The 25,709-nt window shown below is 36.5% G+C and overlaps 1 protein-coding gene, 1 long non-coding RNA gene and 1 pseudogene across 2 annotated transcripts; 2 read left to right on the forward strand and 1 right to left on the reverse strand.

Annotated features, from left to right (window-relative positions):
- The first annotated feature begins 967 nt into the window (after window positions 1–967).
- Window positions 968–7,568, forward strand: LOC103931817 (annotated as a pseudogene).
- Window positions 7,569–17,357: 9,789 nt separating this feature from the next.
- Window positions 17,358–18,749, forward strand: LOC103931816 (phosphoenolpyruvate carboxylase kinase 1-like). Its single transcript, XM_009341345.3, has 2 exons — window positions 17,358–18,166; window positions 18,281–18,749. The coding sequence occupies exons 1-2, from the start codon at window positions 17,389–17,391 to the stop codon at window positions 18,346–18,348; spliced, it is 846 nt and encodes a 281-aa protein (XP_009339620.2). The 5' UTR covers window positions 17,358–17,388; the 3' UTR covers window positions 18,349–18,749.
- Window positions 18,750–21,021: 2,272 nt separating this feature from the next.
- Window positions 21,022–22,019, reverse strand: LOC125477342. The gene is made up of 2 exons (XR_007258463.1): window positions 21,609–22,019; window positions 21,022–21,367 (listed from the first exon to the last, which is right to left on the reverse strand). It is a non-coding gene; the product is annotated as an uncharacterized LOC125477342 (long non-coding RNA).
- Between the last annotated feature and the right edge of the window lie 3,690 nt (window positions 22,020–25,709).

The following is a 25,709-nucleotide window of genomic DNA, read 5'->3' on the forward strand; positions in this document are numbered from 1 at the left end:
GGTGGGATTCATGCCCTCCTTGTGTTGCGTCTACTTATTCTTGTAACCTTTCTAAGCTTCCTTGTTATAGGTTTTATTGGAAGAGGTTTTGACTAGTTTTTATGAATTCTATAATGGTTAGGGCTTGGCCTCATGTCCCCACTTGACATATTGTATTTTTCTTATTTATCAATAAATTCTCCTCAAAGTCACTTTTCATAATAGCAATGTTGGAGTGGGATGAATTTTGCGGCCAAATTAAAAAATTAAAAATCCCCATCATTAATTCAAAAAATTCAAACATAATAAGTTAGGTTAAAATCTCTAAAAGCATGTGCTGTGGTTTATTGTTGAGTTTCAGGATACGTTGAACTTATATTCTTTGGCAAAGATTCTTAGCGAGTATGTCAACTATTTTAACAGATAGATCTTTATTTTTATATTTATAAATAAAGATCTAACACCTAAAACATCCGAATACGGGGGACAAGGACTCTTTGGCTGAGCTTGCACTTCCGACGGATGAAGGTAAGGTGAAAATGACTATTTTGATCTAGGAGAAGTAGGCATGGATTCACCGTTACCATGACATTTGGTGTCAATGATACAACAATATCTTTAAGTTTCACTTCACATGGAGAAACAATATTTGTAAGTCTTTCTTCACATAAAGTTATATCATTGGCATGAGATGTTACAATAACAGTATACAATATACTCCAGTAGGTTATAGACAAAGACCTAACCCTTTTAACCTGATCTCTTGTGTTGGCAGTATTGTTCACAAACCACAATCAGTGTCACTATCTCCATGTGATGTTACATCAAACACTCACGTAAATCCATTGGGAAGTGTTATTGGCACTCCAAAAATCTCATTCTATACTCCTCACAAGTGTATTTTTCTTTTTAAATATAGAAAGTTTAAAGTGTAGAATGAGAAATTTGGAGTGTCAATAACAATTCCCAATCCATTACTCCAACAATCGACAGACATAATTTGACCTCACTCCAAACTGTAAACACTTCTGCAATATTCTTTTCCCCTTTGTCCTGGAAAAAATGAGTGCAAAATATATGCATCTTTTAAACAAAATCTCTATAATTGCACACTAATTAGAGACTTGAAAGCTGATCTACCATTGCAGGTGGAATTGTGTTCAAGGAGAAACGCTGCACCAAAATGCATGTGAATTGTTCTTTGAATAATCTTGAGTAAGTTCCTTGTGCAAATTTTGAAGGTTGTTTAATTGATATTTGATGATTTAGTTTTGTGCAGTTGAATTGTTTGATTGATGGTTTTATGGTGGATTTACTTTTTCATTTGGTAAACATGTAGGGAAGGCTCAATTGATCCACAAATACGGAAATTTGAGGGTATTTTTAGCAATTCATACTGTTGGAAAAACTTACAGTTTATAATTGTCAGTTGGTTTCTGTATTTTCTGTAATTTAGCTCCTCGAATCCGATTTCGTGATTGATTAGTACTTCATGTTTGTAATTAGTGGGGGAAGGATGGAGAGTGATTTTTGAGACTTTTGTGAAGCTTGATAGTGAAATTTGATCTTGAAGAAACCGAATTAGGCGGTATGGGTAGCGCTAAGGCTATAGTTTGGTTTAGGAGGGACCTGAGGATTGAGGATAATCCTGCCTTAGCAGCTGCTGCTAGGGATGGTAGTGTTTTTCCTATTTATATATGGTGCCCCAAAGAGGAAGGGCAATTTTACCGGGGTCGAGTTTCGAGGTGGTGGCTGAAACTGTCTCCTGCTCATTTGGACCAGTCCTTGAAATCCCTTGGGGCAGAACTTGTGCTTATCAAAACTCAGAGTACTCTTGCTGCTCTCTTGGACTGCATTCAAGCCATTGGTGCTACCAAAGTCATATTCAATCATCTTTACGGTATGTTCTGGGACCCCTCGCAACAGTATTTTCAATCAATGAACTGATAATTTAATTTTCAAATTGAATAGCGAAGCTTTATGAGTTTAATTTTTTTGATGCCCTATCTGATTATATATTGAGATCTGGAAATCTTAATCCCTCATCGGATGTCTATATTTGTATTGTGTTTTAGGACTTGTGGTAGTCATCCTTAAAGTTTTGCCTCTGCATGGTTGTAACTGTTAAGCTACCACTGATCCGAAAAGCTAAGCTGATACAAATTGAGTCAGTATAAAATACAACAAAATGAATGAATTTTCCATGATTAACATGAAGATTTTTCTTCTCTGAGATCTTTCACATATCTCACTCGTGAAATGGGCTCAAAGATTTTGTTTACTTATAATCTAAGGCACATGTCACAAGTCTTATCGAAAACCATTTTATTAAGTTGACAATCAGCTTAGTGCTGGAGACGAGAACCCTCCTCTGTCATGCTTGCTATTGTGTTGATTCTTCTTGCAGAGATAGTTCAAGGCGTTTCCTTTCTTTCCTGATTTGTAAATTATTTATTTATTCCAGCCCAGATCCCGTTTCACTTCTTGTTGATCACAGCATCAAGTGAAAGCTGGTGGAGCTAGGCATTTCTGTGCAAAGCTTCAATGCAGATCTGTTGTATGAGCCATGGGAAGTATATGCTGGAAAAGGACAAGCTTATACAACCTTCGAGGCGTACTGGGATAAGATGCTTACACATGCAAAGGGAACTCCTGATACGCTTTCCTCTATGGAAATTGATGCCGGCAACAGGTACTTTTCGACTTCCAAAGATCTTTGTGCATGTTTGTTTGCGTGTTTGTGTTTTCAGGCAAACAATTAAAGAAGAAGAGTTTATTTCAATTATGGTTATTAGTGACAGGAACCGTAGCAAAATCTTCACTCGAGGAACTGGGTCTCGAAAATGAAACGGAAAAGTCTAGCAATGCCCTCCTAGGAAGAGAATGGTCTCCAGGTTGGAGCAATGCTGACAAGGCTCTAAGTAAATTTTTAGAGTTGCACCTGCTTGATTATTCAAACAACAGGGTTAAGGTTGGGCAAAACTCCACATCCCTTTTGTCCCCATATCTTCACTTTGGAGAACTGAGCGTGAGGAAAGTTTTCCAATCAGCTTGAATGAAGCAGATAATGTGGGCAATAGAAGGGAACTCTACAGGGGAAGAGAGTGTGACTCTTTTTCTGAGGGCCATTAGGCTTAGAGAATACTCAAGGTATCTATGTTTTAACTTCCCGTTCACTCATGAGAGACCACTACTGAGCAACTTGAAGTATTTTCCGTGGCAAGCTGACCAGGCCAAGTTTAAGGCTTGGAGACAAGGTCGGACCGGTTACTCTTTGGTTGATGCAGGAATGAGAGAGCTATGGGCAACTGGGTGGATACACAACCGAATAAGAGTGATCGTTTCAAGTTTTGCTGTGAAAGTTCTGCTTCTTCCCTGGTGATGGGGAATGAAATATTTCTGGGACAAACTGATGGATGCTGATTTAGAAAGTGACATCCTTGGTTGGCATTATATCTCAGGGAGCTTACCAGATGGCCATGAGCTTGAGCCTTTGGACAGTCCAGAGGTAAGTATTTACTTCTGTAATGCTGTTCACACAGAATCTTATTTCACTCTTTTCCTTTCTAATTTTTCTGAATTTTCGGATTTAGGTTCAGGGCTCAAAATTTGATCCAGAGAGTGAATATGTAAGGCATTGGCTGCCTGAGTTAGCACGTTTGCCAACCGAGTGGATCCATCATCCATGGGATGCACCTGATTCTGTGCTTAAATTCTCAGGTGTAGAGTTTGGATTTAACTATCCGAAACCTATCATTGAGCTAGATTTGGCTAGAGAACACTTCACGAGGGCCATATTCAAGATGTGGGATATGGAAGCAGCAGCAAGGGCTGCAAGCGCAAACGGCACAGATGAAGTTGTTGTTGATAACTCTGCCAGTGAAGATTTGCCTATCCCAAAGGTGATATTAAAGAAAACCTCTCCTTGTCCTACCGACTCTAATGATCAGAAGGTACCGACACGTCAAAATTCCAAGAGTAATCAGTTTAATAGGAAGAGATCGAAATGCCTTGAAATTTTACTGATGCTTCCATCAGTCTCCGCACGCACGGAGACCAAAATCAATTGTCTTTAAATCTAATTTTGCTTTTGGTGAGCATAGAATGTTTGCTCTTTGTGAACTTTGGTTTCAAAAACATGTTTCCATACATTGGTCAAGATTATAATGCTCTTGGATTTTACATGTATCAATATAAAAATGAGATTTACACATTATTGTGTTTTCCTCAGAAACAACTAGGGGTGCAAAGTTGCGTATGTATTTAGCCGGGTTGTTCCAGGAGGGGGATGTATGACAGATGACTCAAAATCTGAGAATTTCTCTGCGTTTTCTTTCTCCTGTTCATTGACTAAAAATTTATAGTACTTGGCCTGTCTTCTGTGTCAGTATTTCTGTTGAGGTTCTATTTAATCACATTGTTTCAAACTTCTGTGGGTGTAGGAGCCGTGGAAGATGAACGCCTCTGATCCGGAACTCATCGCGACTTTACTAAGTTCATCGAGAAAGAGGACAGTTCTGGATATTGCAGTAAACAAGGTAAAATGTTTCCTCTTGGTATGACTATAGTTCGAATGTAATCTGTGGTATATAAACGAAAGGAACACTGGCTGATATCAGATGTGCATTCTGCCTTCACAATCGTAGATATAGAGAGATCGAGCACGCACAAATATTTCTTGTAGTGAGCTAGCTATATAATTTGTTTATATAACTTCACCTGAATAATTAAAATCTTCTATTAATTCAAACAGTTCCATTTCTCAAATTAAATACCAAGTAAATGAAATTCAAACATCAGTGACTAATTAATCTCTTGCTAAACAATCGTGACATTATATTATATGATCGTTAATCAAGACGTATGTATATTCGGATGCGGTTTCTTATGCTCAATGATGGTTATTGCATGTGGTGATCCACCCACACTGAGAGGTGGTTAGTAATGCGTCAGTTTTGTGTCTAAATAACATTATTTGTAGCAAACGTCAAAATTTTCTAGTCTGAAACATTATTTTAGTTCCAAATAATGTACGCAACTTTGCTTGTTATATAACTAAACTGCAAATCCTTCTTATAGAAACACAAGCTGTTTGACAAATCTTGTGTCTAAAGTTGACAACCAGAATCCAGAGATGCTAGAGATTAAATTGCCCCGTAGGTTAGGTTCACTTGAATACATAGACACCTTTATCCTGTGCGCATGGACTCCTCCGCGACTTGTAGAACGGACTTGAACTATATAAACGGAAATGTTGCAACCGAGTATCAACGTTATGTTAGTGATGATCATATTCATCAAATTTTTTTAGGTTTTTCTTATGCAATTTACTTCTCGCACTTGTATTTCAATTTTTTTGCTTTACGCAATTTAATTCGCACTTTTGTTTTTTAATTATTTGTTTTACACATTTTGCTTTTCTTTTCGACTCTTCCATTCTATTTACCTCCAAAGCACCTTTATTTCTACACTCTTATCGCAATGAGATCAATTTTAATCTCATTTATTTTTAATTCCTTCTACCTTCGATCTTCACTTTCACCACTTCACTTCAGTTGGTGGTTCATTCGAAACCATGTTTCTACTGTAGATAAAGAATTTAGGTCCAAAAGATATTTTTCCTCAACCTTACAATCGTTTGACTAGATATCAAATTCAAGGCCCGTAGATTACTTTTGCATCCCTTTCTATGTCGATCAATTTAAATCTGGTGGTGCGCAGGGCGTCCGCACATTGAATGCTCATGACGATTGATTCCTTTTAGGCCTCCTGGTCCGGCCCACAAGAAGGAACAGTCGTGACAAATGATCCCGTTGGAAGTAGCCACTAATCTGAATTTCTAATAAGAGATAGCCGGCCATGCATTAATTTATAATAAAAATTAAATAAAAGAGAAAATACCATGGCCACACAAGCAATGTTTTGCAGTGAGTGGTGCATTTTTTTCGGATTCTTTTGGTGATGATCTTAGAAATTCGTGAATTGTGTCGTTCATTGTACATTGTACATCGTATGGTCTGTTTTTGTCAAGTATTGTTTATGTTTTTTTTTAAATAAAAATACTTAAAATGATTTATGACCGCATGATGTACGATGAATAAACATGATTTATAAATTTCCGAGATTTTCACAAAATGGATCCGGCGAGGATCTGTACTCCATGATTGTTTGTTATGGGCACTATTCGACATAAACAATGCCCATGAAGTGGAAATCTATATATTAAAGTCTTGGGTTGTCACATTTGTTTTGCATATAGATTTGTCACATATATAATGTATATGTGTCGCAATCTGACCTAACTATTTAGTTCGATTACTAGCTTAATAGGTTATATTTAAAGATTGTGTTAAGAGTCGGGGTTGAGGCAGCTGGATATAGGTGCTCGCAAAGTACGTGTTTGTTGCGAGTTGGTGATGGAATTGAGGCAACATTGAAAATGTAACAAACAGGCACGGCGTAGTGGCCCGTGAAATCATTTCATGTCCGTTCCGTCTAAGAAATTGAACAAGTGCTCGAGGCTGTATAAACCTACCCTCATTGGTGTAGCTTTCATTTTACTTCCGTTTTCTCAGTACAGACTCTGCTGAATTTGTACCGTGATTCCCTCCGGCGACCAGAATTTTACTTCCATAAGTCTTCAATCTTTTCTTCCAACTTCTCTCAAGTTGGTTTCTCGCATCTGCACTTTTTCTTGCTTTCGTTTGGTGTAATGTGGTTGTAGTTGTCATTTTTTCCACGAAATCCATGTTGGTTGTTGCCAATGTGAAAAGACGTCGGCGAGGACCAACTCCAGTTAGTCAATAGGCTAAGTAGGTTCAAAGACTTGTCTGAACCATCCTTTTAAGCGCCTTAGTAATAAGGGACTGACTCTGTATAATTAGCTCATTTTGCGTTTATGAGACCCCAAAAATATGTGTAGATACCTAACACACCCAATGTCGAGGGCTTTAGACTCGGAGAATGGTGGTCGAAATGAGTAGGTCCATTTTATCTGTTCAATATCTTTCTTCTCTTATGATTGAATCCTCCTCCTTTCTTATTGATGGGCCCATAATTTCTTGGTTTTTTTGCAGGCCTTGTTCGCCTACTACCGAGAGCTCAAATGGCTCTCCAAGAAGAGGAAATAGAGCGCTGGTCTTGAGAAGACTCTGACGGCCAAGGAGCAGGAGCTCGGGTCATCCAGCTGGGCAATCGAGGCAGCCAACATGGAGAATACTCGGCTTAAGTAGAAGGTCAAGCGTCTTGGGAAGGAGCTAAATGAGGCTGCCTAAGCAATCCGGGCCGCCTTTGAGCTGAGCGAGGCTAAGAATGCTACTTGAGCTATTTGGGAGAGGAACGAGCGCCTGCAGAAGGTCTTAAATGATACCGTGTCCAATAGTAGTTTAGACATGGATGACTTCTTGTAGACTCTCGAAGGTGCTTACTTCTCCAACCCTCCCCCCCTCCTTCACCTCCAAGGCTACATGGAGTTCTACAAGATGGTAAAAGTGACTCATCCCGACTATGACCTGGATGTTAAACTATTATAGCCAAGAACAAGATTAAGTTATAGTAATCACAATCAAGTAAAGCACAAGACCTTTTCCATATAAAAAACATTGCAATTTCACTAACCTGATGAACCTCCGTTTGAAGATGCCATGAATGCTGCAACTGATCTTAGCACACTGCAACTCTTTTCCTCACTGTCAGATTATTTCAAGCTCTAACCAATAATAGGACTTAGTTCCGAATAGAGCACACATCTGTGAAAGCAAAGGTCACAATATATATAGGCACATATATATATCCTTCTCATAACTCAATAAGGATTCCCCATTAAAATCCTTTTAGAAAACAATTTATGTTTTCCAATCCATATTAGTTTAAATGTCGAAACAGAATCCTTTATAAACAAGAATTAGTGTACACTTCTCATAAGGCTTTCTTATACCAATTGGACTTAATCACTCACTTTCAAAACATCCAATCTCATGTTCATACTCTTACATTCTCCCACTTGAACATGAGATCAATTTTAGACATGAATTTTTCCAATTACAAGAAGTGATCACATAGCCTTACCCAAGAATATACCATCATGACTATCATCCCATTGCATTTCAAAATATGGAAACTAAGAACCATAGATTACATCCAAAATGCAGTATTGATTCTAAGTTCACACATATCCAATCTGCAAACATGACTCACGATTCAAACTAATATAAACAGTCAACCACATAATATGCTCCCACTTTTCAAAAGGACCATAACAAAATAATCCCAGTGAAAAGCAACATGACATTGACTAAATAAAATTCATTAACCATAAGCTTAAAACAGACAAAATGTTCTCCAAAGCATCAAATGAATCTATCTCTATAGTAAGTCTACCATCCAAAACTACAAAACTTTAAAGTAAAGCAATGAGTCTTGTGACAAAGACTTTTATTAAAGCATAAAACTGAACTAACAAACTAGCTATAACTAAATAAATCAACCTTGCCCAAGACTGCAAGTACAGTTCCAAATTATGTTACTCACACAACTGCAATCTCAAGCTCTCAAAGTATAATACCACTAATCAAGGCTCTCCAACACTCCCATCCAAGAAACATGTTTTTGAAACTCTCCAATAGGCAATGATTTAGTCAAAGGATCAGCAAGCATAATAGCAGTGCTAATATGTTGCATTTCAATCAGTCCTTTCTTGACTTGCTCTCTAACTTTGAGGAATTTTACATCCATTAACCTTGAAGCAGAAGTTCTCCTATTATTCTTGGCAAAGAACACATTTAAGTTATTATCACAAAATATTCTCACAGGCTTTTGAATCAAATTCACAATCTTCAAGTCTGACATGAAATTCTTTAACCAAACTACCTGTTTCATTCCTTCAAAACAAGCTACAAATTCAGCCTCCATAGTGGATGTCGCAATAACAGTTTGTTTAGCACTTTTCCAAGAAATTGCACCACCATTTAGCATGAATATGTAACCACCTATTGACTTTCTATCATCCACATCACTAGCCAAATATGAGTCAGTGTACCCCTCAAGTTCCAAAAATTCACTTCTACCATAAACCAACAATTGTTCTCTTCAAATATCTCAGAACCTTTTTGCCAGATATCCTGGATTTGATTGAAACCTTCCCAGCATGCCTACAATAAAAGCTATGTCTGGCTGGCTATGTACATATTGTTGCATACATGAGGCTTCCCACCAAAGAAGCATATACAAGTTTTGGATTGCATTTTCTTAACCTTCAAATTAGTCTTCGGACATTGATTCCTTGAAAACTTATCTCCCTTGTTGACTGGAACCTAGTCACAATTACAACTCTCATATTAAATCGAAGTAATACTCTGTCAATGTAACCCTTTTGTGATAAACCAAGCAATCTCCTTTGTCTATCACGAATGATTTCAATTCCCAACACACAGTGTGCTTCTCCTAGATCCTTCGTATCAAAGTTCTCACTGAGCATCTTTTTAGTAGTATGAAACAATTGAGGACAAGAACTTGCTAGAAGGATATCATCAACATAAAGTACCAAAAAGATAAAATGTGAACCAAAAAACTTAATGAAATGCAATCATCCAGTTTGTTTTCTTCAAATCCCTAAGAAGAAACAATTTGATCAAATTTCAAATACCACTGTCTACAAGCTTGCTTTAACCCATATATTGACTTATTGAGCTTCCACACCATATTTTCCTTCCCCCTTTCAAAGAATCCAGTTGGTTGTTTCATGTAAATACCTTCTTCTAAGTCTCCATTAAGAAAAGTTGTTTTCAATCAAAATACACAACCAAAGACATGATTACTCTCATTTAATCTTTAGAAGACAGTGGAGAAAAGGTATCATTGTAATCAATACCTTCTCTCTGAGTAAAACCCTTTGCAACTGATCGGGCTTTGTATCTCTTAATTCGACTAACACATCTCTTTTGGTTTTATACACCCACCTGCAACCTATAGGCTTAATTTGAGAACTAGACTCCATAAGTGTCCAAACATTGTTTTTGTACATTGAATATAGCTCATCCTTCATTGCATTCTGCTGTAAAATCAATTGAGAACTTTCTATGCCCTGAGTGTAGGAAAGAGGATCATCAATATCACCAATGTCAAGGTCAAGTTTCTTGCAAATAAATGTAGTCACTCACATCCGTTGACTTTCTAACTCTGGATGACTTCCTCGGCTCAAAGTGTGATGCCACTACATTTGATGCTTGCTCATGTGATTCAGTGACATTATCAGAAAATGTTGCAACTAGATTTATCTCCATAGTACTTTCAGTGCCAGAAACCAATTCTTCATTTGATTTTTCCATTTTAGTTGACCTTGGTTGAGGGAACAACAATACTTGACTATAATTTGTTTGTGCAATGTTATCAAAACCCTGAACCATCTCTTCAAACACAAAATTTTCACTTGATAGGTCTGAAACATCTTGATCTTCCAAGAAGGCTGCATTATGTGTTTCTTGAATCCGAGTGTGGCCTTGAGGAACATAGAACCTATACCGTTTCGATTTTTCAAGATAGACTATGAAGTAGCATGATTGAGTCCTTGAATCCAACTTTCTTTCATTTGGATTATAGAATATGGCTTCAGCGTTGCAGCCCCAAACATGAAAGTATCCAAAATTAGGTGCATTTCCATGCCATAACTCAAAAAGTGTCGAGGAAACATATTTACTTGGAACTCTATTCAAGATGTAATTTACAGTTTTCAAAGCTTCCCCCCATAAGAAACCAGGCAACTTGGATATTGTCATCATGCTTCTAACCATACCAATAAGAGTCCTATTCCTCCTCTCTAAGACTCCATTTTGTTGAAGTGTCCCAGGTGTTGTATATTGAGCTATAATGCCATTTTTCTCCAAATAAAGTGCAAATGGTCCCTTTTGTTGCCCTGATTTAGTGTACCTACCAAAGTATTCTCCTCCCATATCCTATCTAAAAATTTTAATAACTCTACCTAATATTTTTTCAACCTCAGTTTTATAAATTATAAAGCACTTAAGGGCATCAGCTTTCTCACTAATGAGAAAAGTGTATCCAAGTCTAGAAAAGTGTTCTATAAAGTTGATAAAATACTTGTTTCCACATATTGTTTTGACTGAAAAAGGACCACATATATCAGTGTGTATAATTTCAAGTAATCTTTGACTCCTTTTGGCATTTAATTTCCTAAAGTTAGTCATTTTACTTTTTAAGCAATCAACACATTCGGTTGTAGTAGAGAGATCTAGTTTTGGAATCAATCTAGCTTTTGAAAGCTTAATTATCCTTTCTTTTGAGATGTGTCCTAGTCTTTTGTGCCAAAGAATGTATGAAGTGTCTTGCTCTAGCATTCCTTTAGTACTAATATTCAAAACTGAGTGATTTGGTGTCCCAACAATGTATTCAACACGCCACAAATTATCAGACAAGAAAGCAGTACCTAAAATAATGTCAAGACAGTTTTTCTTAAAGATTTTTAAACACACATCATCACCAAGAAAGGAAACCCCATCTTTTACCATTTTAGAGGTAGAAATTAAGTTCCTTATCATCTTAGGCACATATAGCACATCTTTCAACTCCAAAAAAACAAAATCAGAAGTTAAATTTAATTTTACAATCCCAATTGAATCTACTACAACTTTAGTCCCTTCCCCAACAAAAACGTTACATAAGGCATTACCAACTTTCTTTTGTTTTTGAAAACCTTTTAAAGAGTTAGTTATATGTACTGAGCATCCAGTATCAAACCACCAAGAATCAACAAGTACTTCACAAAAATTTGACTCAACACAGACAAGTACTTGTTCTTTTTCTTTGCTCTTTAAATAATCTTTAAAAACTGCACAATTGACTTTTAAATGCCCCTTAGTCTTGCACCAAAAACATTTAAGTTTAGACACATCTTTAGGTTTAGCTTTAAATTTGATAGATTTTCTAGGGGAGTCATTTACTTTAGTAGATGCATTGAATTTGTTAGAATTCTTAGAGAATTTAGAATTCTCACCAGGACCAGAAAAACCCCCATTGTTGAATGTTTTCTTCTCTCTTCCAAATTGCACATAGTTTACTTCCTCAATCTCCTTGCCCTTCTCCTGCTTTTGCCAAGCTTCCTCTTGCACACATTGTGCAATCAGTTCGTCTATATTCAAGTTTTTATCTTGTGTGTTGTAAGAGACTTTTAACTTACTATACTTGGTGGGAAGGACTTGAAGAATCATGAACACAAGATGTTTCTCTCCAATGTTAAAATCCATGGAATTCAATTTCTTAGCAGCATCTGTCATCTTCAGTATATGATCCCTTATGGAGCTAATGCTCTCAATTTTGTATGTAGTCAGCAAGGACATGTATTGACTTACTTATGCTTTCTCAGACTCCTTAAATTTCTTTTCTATTGCTACCAAATAATCCACAACCAACTCTGGTTTCTTAATTCATCTTCTGATAGTATCAGTCATCCTAGCTTCTCATATAGAAAGTGCCACTTTGTTAGCCCTTGTCCATCTTTCATAATCTAATTTCTCAGCCCTAGTGCTTTGATCAGTGACAACAGGCTTGGAATTATCAATTGCTATATCAAACTCATTAAGAGTCAATAGCAAATTGATATCCCTTCTCCACTTTTTGTAGTTGCTTTCCACCAGTAAGGATTGGAATGTTCACCAAGTTTAAAATCTTCATCAATATTGCAGATACTAGTGAACATGAAATCACAATATAAACTTTCAGAGTTCTGATTTCATTTCACAGTTTATTGCACATCATAACATCATAACCAATATCCATATACACAATATTAACAACTAATAGTTGATAAGCATATATAGGATTAAAGGGTTTCAAGGTAAACTATGAATTCAATACCATGTAATCATGAACAATCATCTGATGAACAGATTTAGTAGCTCATGAGACCTTCTCTCTGGTTTCAAAGAAGGATTCATTTAGAATAGTGATGGCTTTAGTAGCTCATTTTGATTTAGAGTTACATCAAATGGATGTGAAAATGGCATTCCTGAATGGAGATCTTGAAGAAGAGGTATACATGAAACAGCCAGAAGGTTTCTTTGACAAAAAGAAAAGTCATTTAGTTCGCAAATTAAGAAAATCCATATACGGATTGAAACAGGCATCCTGCCAATGGTATTTAAAGTTTGACAGTTTAATTACCTTTTATGGTTTTGAGGCTAATATTGTCGATGAGTGTGTATACCTTAAAATCAGTGGGAGTAAATTATAATCTTAGTTTTGTATGTGGATGATATTTTACTTACAAGCAGTGACTTGGGTTTAATGCATCAGACGAAAAAATTTCTTTCACAAAAATTTGATATGAAGGATATGCGTGAAGCCTCTTATGTCATTGGCATAGAGATTCACAGAGATAGAACTCTACGAACATTAAGCCTATCTCAAAAGTCCTACACTGAAAAGGTTTTGGAAAGATTTAAGATGAAAGATTGTTCGCAGTAGTATTGCACCCATTGTCAAAGGAGACAAGTTCAGTCTTAATCAATGTCCACAGAATGACTTGGAGCGAGAACAAATGAAGAATATACCCTATGCTTCAGCTATTGGCAGTCTAATGTACGCACAAGTGTGTACAAGACCTAATATAGGATTTGCAGTTGGAATATTAGGTAGATACCAAAGTAATCCAGGCTTGGAGCATTGGAAGGCTGCTAAGAAAGTCATGAGATATTTACAAGGAACCAAGGAATATAGGCTTGCATACAAACACTCCAACTTTTTGGAAGTAGTTGGTTATTCAGACTCGGACTTCGCTGGTTGTGCAGACTTAAGAATGTCTACTTCAGGATACATCTATCTCCTTGCTGGAGGAGCTGTGTCTTGGAGGAGCACCAAGCAACCTTTAGTTGCTTCGTCTACCATGGAAGCAGAATACATCGCTGTTTTTGAAGCTTCTGCACATGTGAACTGGTTAAGGAATTTTATCACAGGTTTAAAGATTGTTGATAGTATTGCAAGGCCTTTGAAGATTTACTGTGATAATATGGCTGCAGTTTGTTTCACAAAGAACAATAAAAGTGGAAGCCACAATAAGCATATCGACATCAAGTATTTGGTTGTCAGAAGACATGTTAGAAATGGTGAAATTTCTATTGAACATGTAAGCACTCAACAAATGATAGCAGACCCCATGACTAAAGGTTTGCTGGCAAAATTGTATAAGAGTCATGTGGGTAATATGGGAATCATTGAATCATCTTTGTAATTAATTGTTGAGCTTTGTATTTAAGTATTTTGAATTCAATAAAGTGTTTTTTTATTTATGTGCACAACGAAGTTTTTCAATTCAATGGAATTGATAAAGAAGGACTGAGAATAACAAGTTAAAGTTGTTTATAAAGGACTCAAACAGAGAGTTTCAAATATTGTAATACATGGAAGGGAATGACTTGGTTTTGAGTCTTGACCGCCATGATTCATATTTGAGATGTTCCATTTGGGTTATGTTTCTTGTCATTATTTGTTTGGGAAGTTTCGATCAAGCTATCTATCTATTCAAGTCGATATCATTCTTCATGTTAATATGTGGACCAAGTGGGAGAATGTTAGCAACGTTCAAATTATTTTCACTTTAAGGTGGCCCACATATTAGTCATTAATATTTAGTTACTGATACTGGTAATTAGTTAAGATATGAATTAGTCAAACAACCCACTCCAAAGCATGACTGTAGTTGATTGCATTCTACTAAGAGCATGACTCTAGTTGATAGATAAGAGAGAGATTTTGACTCAGCGAATCCCTTGATGGTAGGGATTAGTGGAATCAGTTTGTTTTCACATGAGATTAAGGGGTCCCTAGCCTAGCCTATATAATGCTTTGCATTCCATCTGAGAAAGGCACTTGAGTGTCAATAGGCTAGAAGATCACTTAAACTAGAGTTACAGGAGCTTTCAAATTTGTTGTTCTGCTGGAAACCTGTTGTTGGACGATCATGGCTGGAGGTTAGTTTGAATTCTATTTTACATGTTGCTACGCTGAATGTGATCATTAAAATTGACAACAGGGCAATCAACAGCACTGAATCTTGAAAAGGAATTAAGGCTAAAGAGTCAACTGCCCCATCCCTAGAATCGCTACGTCATTCAAATCAAGTAAATTTGCCCTAATGGCTCTGGTTTCCCACCAAATTCGTACTCGCCATAATTACCAAGTTTTCCATATTCAACATTCAGATCAACCTCCGAAACTCCACCACTTCGACGTCTCCCAGCTTGCTCCGGTGGTTCTTCCTCTTCTTCATGCAACAGAGCTTTCATAGACCAAGCTGGGGAGGGATCCAAAGCAAAACGTTTCCTCAACGGTTTACGATACTCCCTGTGCATGAAGGACATCTTCTTGAAACCATCGACCGTATGGCTTAGATAAGTCATCATCATTACATCCTCGGAATAGTTCGCATTATTCTTCAATATGGTTCACCATTCCACACAAGAAACATGTTAACGGCAACTTTTCATACCCAACATCCACTTCAATCAAGTTACCTTCAATCTTTAAAAATAGACTTCGACGGAGAGGTTTGTTAATATATATGATAGTACGAACTCGTAAGATACTTCCCATCGCTTTACCCTTCCTACTCTGATCTGCCACAACGTACTCTCCTAGTTGATTACCAATGAATTGTCCCTTCTGTCTAGTCATATACGGCGGAGGAATGCCTTTTAATTGAACCCATAATTCCTGTAGACGCAAAGGGATTTTGTTGGGTTGAGTTAGGTCGTCCGCCTCCGCTAAAACTAGTAACGAACCGTCAAATAGACATGGACCCCCTCTGTGGATCACACTTCTATCTCTAGCAGAATCAAAACCAAACGAGAACAAATTCTGAGCAAGTTCAACAATTGTAACCCTAGCCTTAGGCCTCCAAAGAAACTGCATCTGCTTCTTGAATCTCTCGATATTTAGCGGCTTCCGTGTTAGTACCTTCCCTACCAAGAAAACCTTAGTCATCTTCAATAGTAGGCCATCCTTTTTTTCGACTACCACAATCTGTTGCTCCTCCTCCGTGAGGGCTAATCGTGCCGAGAAGTCAGACACCATGTCCTCCATTGAAAACTTCTCTAATCTGAAAAACCTTCTGAACCACTTCCCCACGATCGCCGCTGCAACTCGTACTTTTCTGAAAAGCATATAGAAACAAACAGCCACACCAACAAACCTGATAGTTGAAAATCTCACCGCCGTCTACTGATAGTTGAGAATCTCACCGCCGTCTACTATTAGTTGTAAAATAAATTCTTGCCGTGCGACGCGCACTAAGTTCTCTTTTAGGACACCCTAGAGAGCATTATTCTAAATTAATATCATTTGTTTAGTATTGGTAAATTCACTAATTAGGAGTCGCCAATGAAAGAGTTGCGGGAATGTTTCTTCTCTAATTTTAACAATATATCAACACTCATTAATATTTTACTTGTTTTGAAGTAAAAGAATTCATACTTCACCAACCCAACAATATTAACCTCAAATTTCGACCTGAACTTTACAAGTTTCAATTTGCCTGCTGAATAAAATAATTTAAAGCAGTGTGTAACACAAGTTACTAATTAGTTGCAATTTACCATATACCATTAACTCAGTTAAATTTCGTGTAAAAAGAAAATGAAACATGAGTTGTACACATTATCCCATAGGTAATAAAATTTCAATTGCAACTTAGGTAAGAGTTCATGTTGCAATTCAAAATATAGTTGTGAAAAAATTGAAAGCTTTGATTATCCTTTTTTTCGTTAACAGATTAATAATAAGAATTGTCAGTTGTATTTACATAACTAATTATTAGTTATTAATGCAATGAATCTCACAATACATCAACAGATAAATAACTATCGCATGCATGAGTGCGACTCTATATTGCTACCACAACACCAGCTATTATTACCAAGTAAAAAAATCTGCATGTACCTCTCATCCAATTAATGTCTAAACTTTTCTTAGCAATAAAATTAGTGTTACGTTTTAGTATGAATAATGAGCATCAAACTGTCGAGATACGCCCTTGGATTGTAGGAATCTGTAACTACCTTCTTTTATAGGTGGTTAAAATCTAATTCGTTACTTTATGAGGGTAATAATTAATAAATAATAAAATAAATAACAAAAGAATATCAGCGGATGAAACCCTGGAGAAATGACGTTCTGGTGATAAGTGCATTTCTGTAATTCAAAAAAACCTCCTGGCGTTTGATTCACCTCGAATCTGCTGCAGCCGTTAGATTCTGTACACGTGGCGCAAGCGAACAGGCGGATTCCATTTATCTGCGAATATTCCGTGGTAAATTTCGGTATATTTTCGCCTATTAAAATCCCACCCAACCCGACAAATTCTTTCCCTTGGACTCCTCAAATCAAACCCGTTACTATTTACTAATGACCGAGGCACTGAAGCGGGACTACCAGCTGTGCGAGGAGATCGGCCGCGGACGGTTCGGCGTCGTTTTCAAAGCGATCCGAAACGGCGACACTTTCGCCGTCAAATCGATCCACAAGCGAATCGCCGACTCTGGCGACTCGCTCGACGCCCAATGCCTCTTGACGGAGCCCAAGATTCTGAAGCTCCTGGGTTCGCACCCGAATGTTGTCAACCTCCACGACCTCTACGAGGACGACGACCACCTCCACATGGTCCTCGACCTCTGCGACGCGCCCGATCTCTACCGTCGAGTCACTCTCCGGGTCTTCTCCGAGTCCGAGGCCGCCTCGGTCATGACTCAGCTCATGCACGCCGTCGCGCACTGCCACAGCCTCGGCGTCGCTCATCGTGACATCAAGCCGGACAACATCCTCTTCGACGGCCAGGAACGGCTCCGGCTCGCCGATTTCGGATCGGCCGAGAATTTCAGCGAGGGAGAGAAGATGAGCGGCGTTGTCGGAACGCCGTACTACGTGGCGCCGGAGGTGGTGGCGGGAAGGGAGTACGGTGAGAAAGTCGACGTCTGGAGCTGCGGTGTCGTTTTGTACGTAATGCTGGCTGGATTCCCGCCGTTTTACGGCGAAACGGCGGCGGAGATCTTCGATGCGGTGCTAAGAGCGAATTTGAGATTTCCGGCCAGGGTTTTTAACTCCGTGTCGGCCGCCCTTAAGGATTTGCTGCGGCGCATGCTGTGTAAGGACGTTTCTAGAAGGTTCTCGGCTGAGCAAGTCCTCAGTAAGTTGTCTAAGCTGTCCATTTTTGTTTGATTAGTTTCAGATGATCATCCGTTTGGATTGTTTAGTGGAAAATGGAAAATGGGAATACTGATTTTGGGCTGTTTGGGTACAGGGCATCCATGGATTACAAGTGGGGGAGGACTAGGAGCGGGCCAGAGCTGTGGGCCTGTGGCTGATTAAGCGGGAATGGCTATGGATTAAGATGGTTAATTAAGCCGGGTTATGGATAATTAGAAATTAAGAGAAAGATTATATGGATGTTTTGTAAAGCTACGGGCACTAGTAGTAGCTACTGTAAATATATATGATATCTGATGACGATGATGGTGTCGGAAGAAAGGAGAAGAAAAAGAAAAAAAATAGAGCGACCGTTTTATCTGCGCTTTGAAAATGGTCGGAGTATTTTCATTTCTTTTGTTTTCTGTTGAATTTATTATAATATGGTTGGACTATGTGTAATGAGAGCTTCGGAGTTTCCTATGATTGTTGCTTATATGTGAATTTTTCGTTCTGTGTAATGCAAAGTGGTTAAAATCATTTACTAAAATCTTCGATTCAATGTTACTTAGTATTACGATTTATTGGTATTTCTCTGTACTTGTAAGTGAGAGGTTTTATGTTCGATTCTCACTAAAGACGAATTTGAATTGAATTATTGCTAACATATTGTGAGGTTAAGCTCACTCCCTCCTTATTAGTTCGATTCTCACCAAAGACGAATTATTTTTACGTTAAAGGATAGACATCCTTCTTAAGGCTCTGTAATGCATTTACGTGATCAAAAACATTTAGATTAAAGGTTACTCTAGCAAAAAATCCATCCAAATTTAAAAGTGTATGATCATCTAAAATGAACAAAAAAAATGATGGTTCATTAGTAAAGTTACAATGAAAATGCAAGCAGTTAAACATGTAAGCAATTGTCGATTTAGTCAATTTTAGAATGAATAATCATTGAAAGAGAACTTGAAACTTAAATGTTTTCGACCGTATCACTCATCGAAATAAGATGTCCTCAAATTTAAAAAATTGATCAGAGCAGTACACCCAAAGTTCAAATTCATTTGGCCAAAATATGATAGTATATACGTAAAACCTTTTTTGTGTACTTGTTGGGTTCCAACTTACAAGATTAGAAGCTAGAATTATTTAACAGATAAGGTAAGATATGAGTAATATGTCTCTCTATCCCAATTAAAAGGGAAAGTCTTTACTCTTAAAAACAATTTGAAGTGACATACAACAGTAATTTTTCGATCAATGGATTTGCTATACTACTATAGCTAATATAGCTGTTGCGTGCAAGTAGAAACCACGTTCAATCTGGATAATGTTCCTTTTTTCTAACAAGAAACTCTTTCAGTGTGAAGAATGAAGGTCCCCGTAAAGTTAAGTAGTTAAGAACAATTACTTTTGACTAAAAATTTTTGTGTTTGAGTCATCCCTCCAAAATGTGTCCTTATTTGGACTCCATTTTAAGCAGCTTGATAGTTGATAGAATGGTAGCCAAATAACTTAGGTAAAATGAGTTTATTGTTACCATAATGTTTGATCCAATAATGTATTATAATATTGATAAAAACTTGCACATAACATTATTAATCCTGAGTTTAGAATGCCACATGATGGTAAATGCGTTGTACGTATGTTACTATCCCTAACTAGCTAGCTTCCGTTCCTCCATTTGATTACGTGGATGAAGTTTTTTATTTTTTATTTTTCATAGAAGCGATAAGAGTGTTTCATTATTAAGAACAATCAAATACAAGAGGTGCCAGATGAGTACAATTTTTTCAGCGATCAATTTCTTGATTTGTAAATAGTTCGCACAGGATGCAAAGATTTTAAACCTTATACGGTTACCACAATAGACCAACACAAACAGGAGTCCCGTGTAAAACTGTCACAAAGACGATAGACGCGACAATTCTAACACTGGTACCCTGACATAAAGTCATCGACAATGAAGGTACATAAACCACATAAGCGACACAAACAAATCACATGAGCAGTACAAAATCGATTACGTGGATGAAGTTGACATAAAAAGGATGGGAAAGGGATCCTCTCCGGATCCTTCCTCTTAATTCACCAAGTCAAAGGATCTGGACTATTGAAATTTGATCCAACGGCTACAAACAGGGGTCCACTTTAAAAGTTATAATAACTTTAGTTATTGGATCAAATTCAATAGACCGAATCCCCAAACATGATGAATTAAGTGAAAGAGATCTGGAAATGATCCCTTTCCAAAAAGATGTTCCCCCCCTCGCTCCTAGCTTATGCATGCATAATGATTGCGTGGTGCTAAACAGATGGGCCACCAACCATTCCCATTTCCCATTCTTTGTGAAGGTGGTGGGGTAACCATACTACCCTTTAATCTCCGTACTCCATCCGTAGTTATAATCAGAGTGAACTGTACTTTGGCTACTGCAAAATATTCATCTGTGATAAGTTATCTTCGGATGCTTTAGTACATTTGTATGTACCTTGTACTATTGGTTTTGACTAAGGTAAAATAGATGGTTACGTTTTTGGGCGCAAGAACACCAGAATTAAAAATACTTCAAGGGCAACTTTTTTACGAGGTGGTAAGATGAGTAACATACACTAGCATATGGTAGAGCACATGTAAAGAAATGACAAGATAATATTATGACATTTTTAGTTTTTTTTTTTCCTTCTAATTTTTAGGATAACCATTATTATTACTATTAGGATGCGGTTGTTCCATCGGATTATATCGGATTAAACTAACTTTAAGGACTAAACTAAACTGACTTAGAATAGACTAACTTTGACTAATATAATAAAACATTTGATGCAATGTCTGTCTAAAAAACATAATAATTAACAAAAGACAAAAAATGTAATTTTATTTTTATTATTAGTTTTTGCTTCTGAAGCTACTGCTTTTGAGTCAACATAATAAAAAAAGTGAGGATAAATGAAAAATCAATTACTTTGCTTGTACATAAACTTGCAAGTTTAACCAATTGTTTAATCCAAAATCTCTAAACACAAAATACCCAATTAATGGAGCAAACACCATGAATAACAAAAAAACACACAGACTATTCCCACTGAAAGATTCTTGCACCATTTTTTTCTTCAGACTAATCCCACCAGACTTCAAATACCAAACTGATAATTCCAAAGTTAAAACTCCATTTTTTTTCTCTACTACTTCGAGAAGCTGCAGACAAAAAGGAACAATAATTCAATTTAATATCCAATAGATTTAGTATCCACTAATTAGGAGAGAAATCTCCACTAAATCTGCAGCAAATTGAAACTTTGAAATATTAAAACTTCATAGTAACGGGACTGCGAATAATTCAACTTTCTCAGCCCGCAAATTGCTGCAGATTCTCAACCCGCAATTTGGAACTTTGAAATTGTTTTGAATCAGGAAAAGAAGAGGAGGAAGAGAGTACCTTGAGTCGTTACCTGTGAGAGGAAGAGAGGCTGGATTACAGCAAGAGAGAAGCCTGAGTCGCCGCCGTCGATCGATTCCTCTAAAACAACCCATCAATCCTCAGCATCCCCTCCACAGAAGGATGAGATTGATTTGATGATGTAGTCATCGATATGCTATTGCTGCTGCTATTGATTTGCAAGGGATGAGATCCATGGGTCTGAAAGAAGAAAGAGCGAGATCGATGAAGCTCGCAGAGGATTAGAGGGGCGAATGAAGCTGGTCTTAGCAGTCCGGCTGTTTTTGAAGAGTTCACTAGTGAAGGCTTTAGTGAACGCGAGTCCCTCCTAGTCCCACTAATGCTAATCTCTGCTGCTAACAAACATGCTAATCCCTGCTACTAACAAACATAGAATTAGACTAGATGTTAGTCTACTCCAATCCAATGAGGGCTAAGGAGGGCAAACAATACACGCCCTTAAAGTTATAGGTTAGAGTCCCATGTAGGGATAATGGTTCTAACCATTAAACTTGATAACCGTAAATAATCGTCCAAATGGAACAAACTTGGGTTAAGTTGGGTATATTTTGGATAAGAAAAAAATGTTAATATTATCTTCTTGTGGTTTTGGACATAGTTATGGGGTCCTTGATCCGTATCCATACCAGAATCCGACCCCGAATATAAATAATATAATTGTTGTATAGTATAATAGTGTGTGTGTATATATACATATATATATATATATATATGTATGCAAGTGGGCCTTTATCATAGTGGTGGAAAGGAGTTGAGCATTCGCATCACAGCGTGAGTTCAAATCTCGTCGATGGCTAATCTAACATCTAATTTAACAAAATCTATCGTCCCAATGAGTATGGTTAAGGATAATCCCTAATGGTTAATTTGCAATTATGAATATGATTAATTTCCGTGGTTATAGGAATGAATATAGAATTTTCATTCCCAAACTGAAACGTTGCCATCTTTAGTTCCATTAATGACAAGTTCAATACTAATTTATGATGGCTTAGTCAACTCCCTCACTCTTAATGTAAAATATTAATGTGCATAAAAAAAAAAAACAAAAACCAAAAAAAAAAAAAAAAAAAAAACCAAAAACTAAAGATGACATAAACAAAATCGTTAAGACTAGGCCTGGCAAATGGATCGTGTTTGTCTTGTTTGTATCGTTTTTGTGTAACACTTATTATCTTAACGGGTAGTATTGTGCTAGACCCGTTATCTTAACAGGTCCTTAACAAGTGGGGCGGGTAAAGTGACCCAACCCATTATGACCATTTAAGAAAAATATTTTTTTTTCCTTAAATTTGCACATATCACACATTGCCACATAAATATTACTTCAAAACATTAAAAAACATTTGTCGTTTAAATACTACATCTATACTCGAAAATAAGAGCCTAAGAAACAAACATTCATACACTACTAGTATATTACAAAATATTAAATGTGCAAGGATATGCAAAATGAAAGAGTTTTCATTTTCAAGGTTGTGAAGCCTTTCTCAAAAGTTTAAACCTTGCCAATGGAACTCAAAGCTTCCATGTTATTCCTTTTACAAAATCCTCAATTTTCATCGATCGTCATGACATAAGATTTTGTAGTATCCACTAGTGTAAATATTTTATATTGAAGATCGAATGCATTCATTGTATTCATATAGGGTCAAGGACTGTAGCTATAAAAAAATCATCAAAATTGGAGTTAAAATAACCGTTAAATAGTGATTTTTCGTTGATAATCGCCGAAAAGTTTTGTCCCGTTACTTGATCTCTAAATGCTTATTTTTTGCAATTTTTGACGTATGTGATCTCGAAGTATTTGCAAATATGTTTGACAGTTGGATCGTTGAAACTAATTTCTTAGAATGCGTATCCCATCAAAACAATAGATTCACTAACACTTAAGAGTTTATTCAGACTTTCATTAAGTATAACATAAGATTTTGTGGTATCCACTGGTGTAAATATTTTAAATTGAAGATCGAGTTCATTCATTGTATTTATATAGGGTCAAGGAGTGTAGCTGTAAAAAATCATCAAAATTGGAGTTAAAATAACAGTTAAATCGTGATTTTTCGTTGATAACCGTTGAAAAATTTTGTCCCGTTACTTGATCTCTAAATGTTTTTTTTTTGCGATTTTTACCATATGCGATTTTGAAGTATATACAAACAAGTTTGACAGTTGCATCGTTGAAATTAGTTTCGTAGAATGCGTATTCCATCAAAACGATAGATTCACTAACACTTAAAAGTTTATTCATACTTTCATTAAGTATAACATAAGATTTTGTGGTATCCTCTAGTGTAAATATTTTAAATTGAAGTTCGAGTTCATTCATTGTATTCATATAGGATCAAGGAGTGTAGCTGTAAAAAATCATCAAAATCGAAGTTAAAATAACCGTTAAATCGTGATTTTTCATTGATAACAGTCGAAAAATTTTGTCTTGTTACTTGATGTCTGAATGTTTGTTTTTTGCAATTTTTGATGTATGTGATATCAAAGTATATAAAAACATGTTTGACGGTTGGATCGTTGAAACTAGTTTCGTAGAATGCGTATCCGATCAAAACAATAGACTCACTAACATATAAGAGTTTATTTATACTTTTATTATGTATAACATAAGATTTTGTGGTATCAACTAGTGTAAATATTTTAAATTGAAGATCAAGTTCATTCATTGTATTTGTATAAGGTCAAGGAGTGTAGATGTAAAAAATCATCAAAATCGAAGTTAAAACAACCGTTAAATTGTGATTTTTCGTTGATAACCATCGAAAAATTTTGTTCCGTTACATGATCTCTGAATGTTTGTTTTTTGCGATTTTTGGCGTATGCAATCTTGAAGCATATATAAACAAGTTTGATGGTTGGATTGTTGAAATTAGTTTCGTAGAATGCATATCACATCAAAACGATACATTCACTAACACTTAGAGTTTATTTATCCTTTCATTAAGTATAATACAAGATTTTGTGGTATCCACTAGAGTAAATATTTTAAATTGAAGATCGAATTCATTCATTGTATTCATATCCATAAAAAATCATCAAAATCGGAGTTACTATTAAATCATGATTTTTTGTTTACAACCGTCGAAAAGTTTTGTCCCGCTACTTGATCTCTGAATGTTTGTTTTTTGCATTTTTTGGCGTATATGATTTTGAAGTATATACAAACATGTTTGACAGTTGGATCGTTGAAAATAGTTTCGTAATATCCGTATCCCATCAAAACAATAGATTCACTAAAACTTAAGAGTTTATTCATACTTTCATTAAGTATAACATAAGATTTTGTGATATCCACTAGTGTAAATATTTTAAATTGAAAATCGAGTTATTCATTGTATTCATATAGGGTCAAGGAGTGTAGCTGTAAAAAATCATCAAAATTGGTGTTAAAATAACCGTTAAATCGTGATTTTTTGTTGATAACAGTCGAAATTTTTTGTCTCATTACTTTATCTTTGAACATTTGTTTTTTGCGATTTTTTGCTGATGCGATCCCGAAACACATACAAACAAGTTCGACGGTTGGATCGTTGAAATTAATTTCGTAGAATTCGTATCCCATCAAGTTCAATGGTATATATATATATATATATATATTTATTAAGTAGATTTAAATTTATTTATTTTATACTGTTGACCTTATAAATTATAAAAACCTACGTGGTGCGCAGGCCGAGTAACTAATAAGTTAACTACGTCCTTCGGTTGAACGCGGGGCATGCCAACTAGTCGGCCGAGCTCTGTCGAGGAGTAAAATTCGTTGATGTCGCGTTGAGCGCGTTGTTGACTTCTTTATCTTGTGACTGCGACCGAGGAAGAAACACTCTCGGTCCTTGGGTTCTAGAGCCTGAAGACAAGGTTGCTAGTTCTGCGAAGTTCATAAATCGTCGGCACCCGATTCGGTCACTGTGATTATATTCGTAAGAGTATAAGCACGTCGAATCGACAACAGACTATACGGATACAAGTACTCAAAGATGATGTATGTCTTGATGGTGAACGTAGTTCGACCGTCAGAATGCTGAACTCTGAAACTCACTTGTGAATATCCAATCATAAAATCACTTGTCG

The sequence above is a fragment of a genome, unplaced genomic scaffold, assembly GCF_019419815.1.
Source record: "Pyrus x bretschneideri cultivar Hongxiangsu unplaced genomic scaffold, Pyrus_bretschneideri_v1 Contig21, whole genome shotgun sequence".
NCBI lineage: Eukaryota > Viridiplantae > Streptophyta > Magnoliopsida > Rosales > Rosaceae > Pyrus > Pyrus x bretschneideri.

Coding starts and splice junctions, on each gene's coding strand:
- LOC103931816 (XM_009341345.3), top strand. CDS start 17,389: ATGACCGAGGCACTGAAGCGGGACTACCAGCTGTGCGAGGAGATCGGC. Junction 18,167..18,280: donor CTCGGCTGAGCAAGTCCTCA/GTAAGTTGTCTA, acceptor GTTTGGGTACAG/GGCATCCATGGATTACAAGT.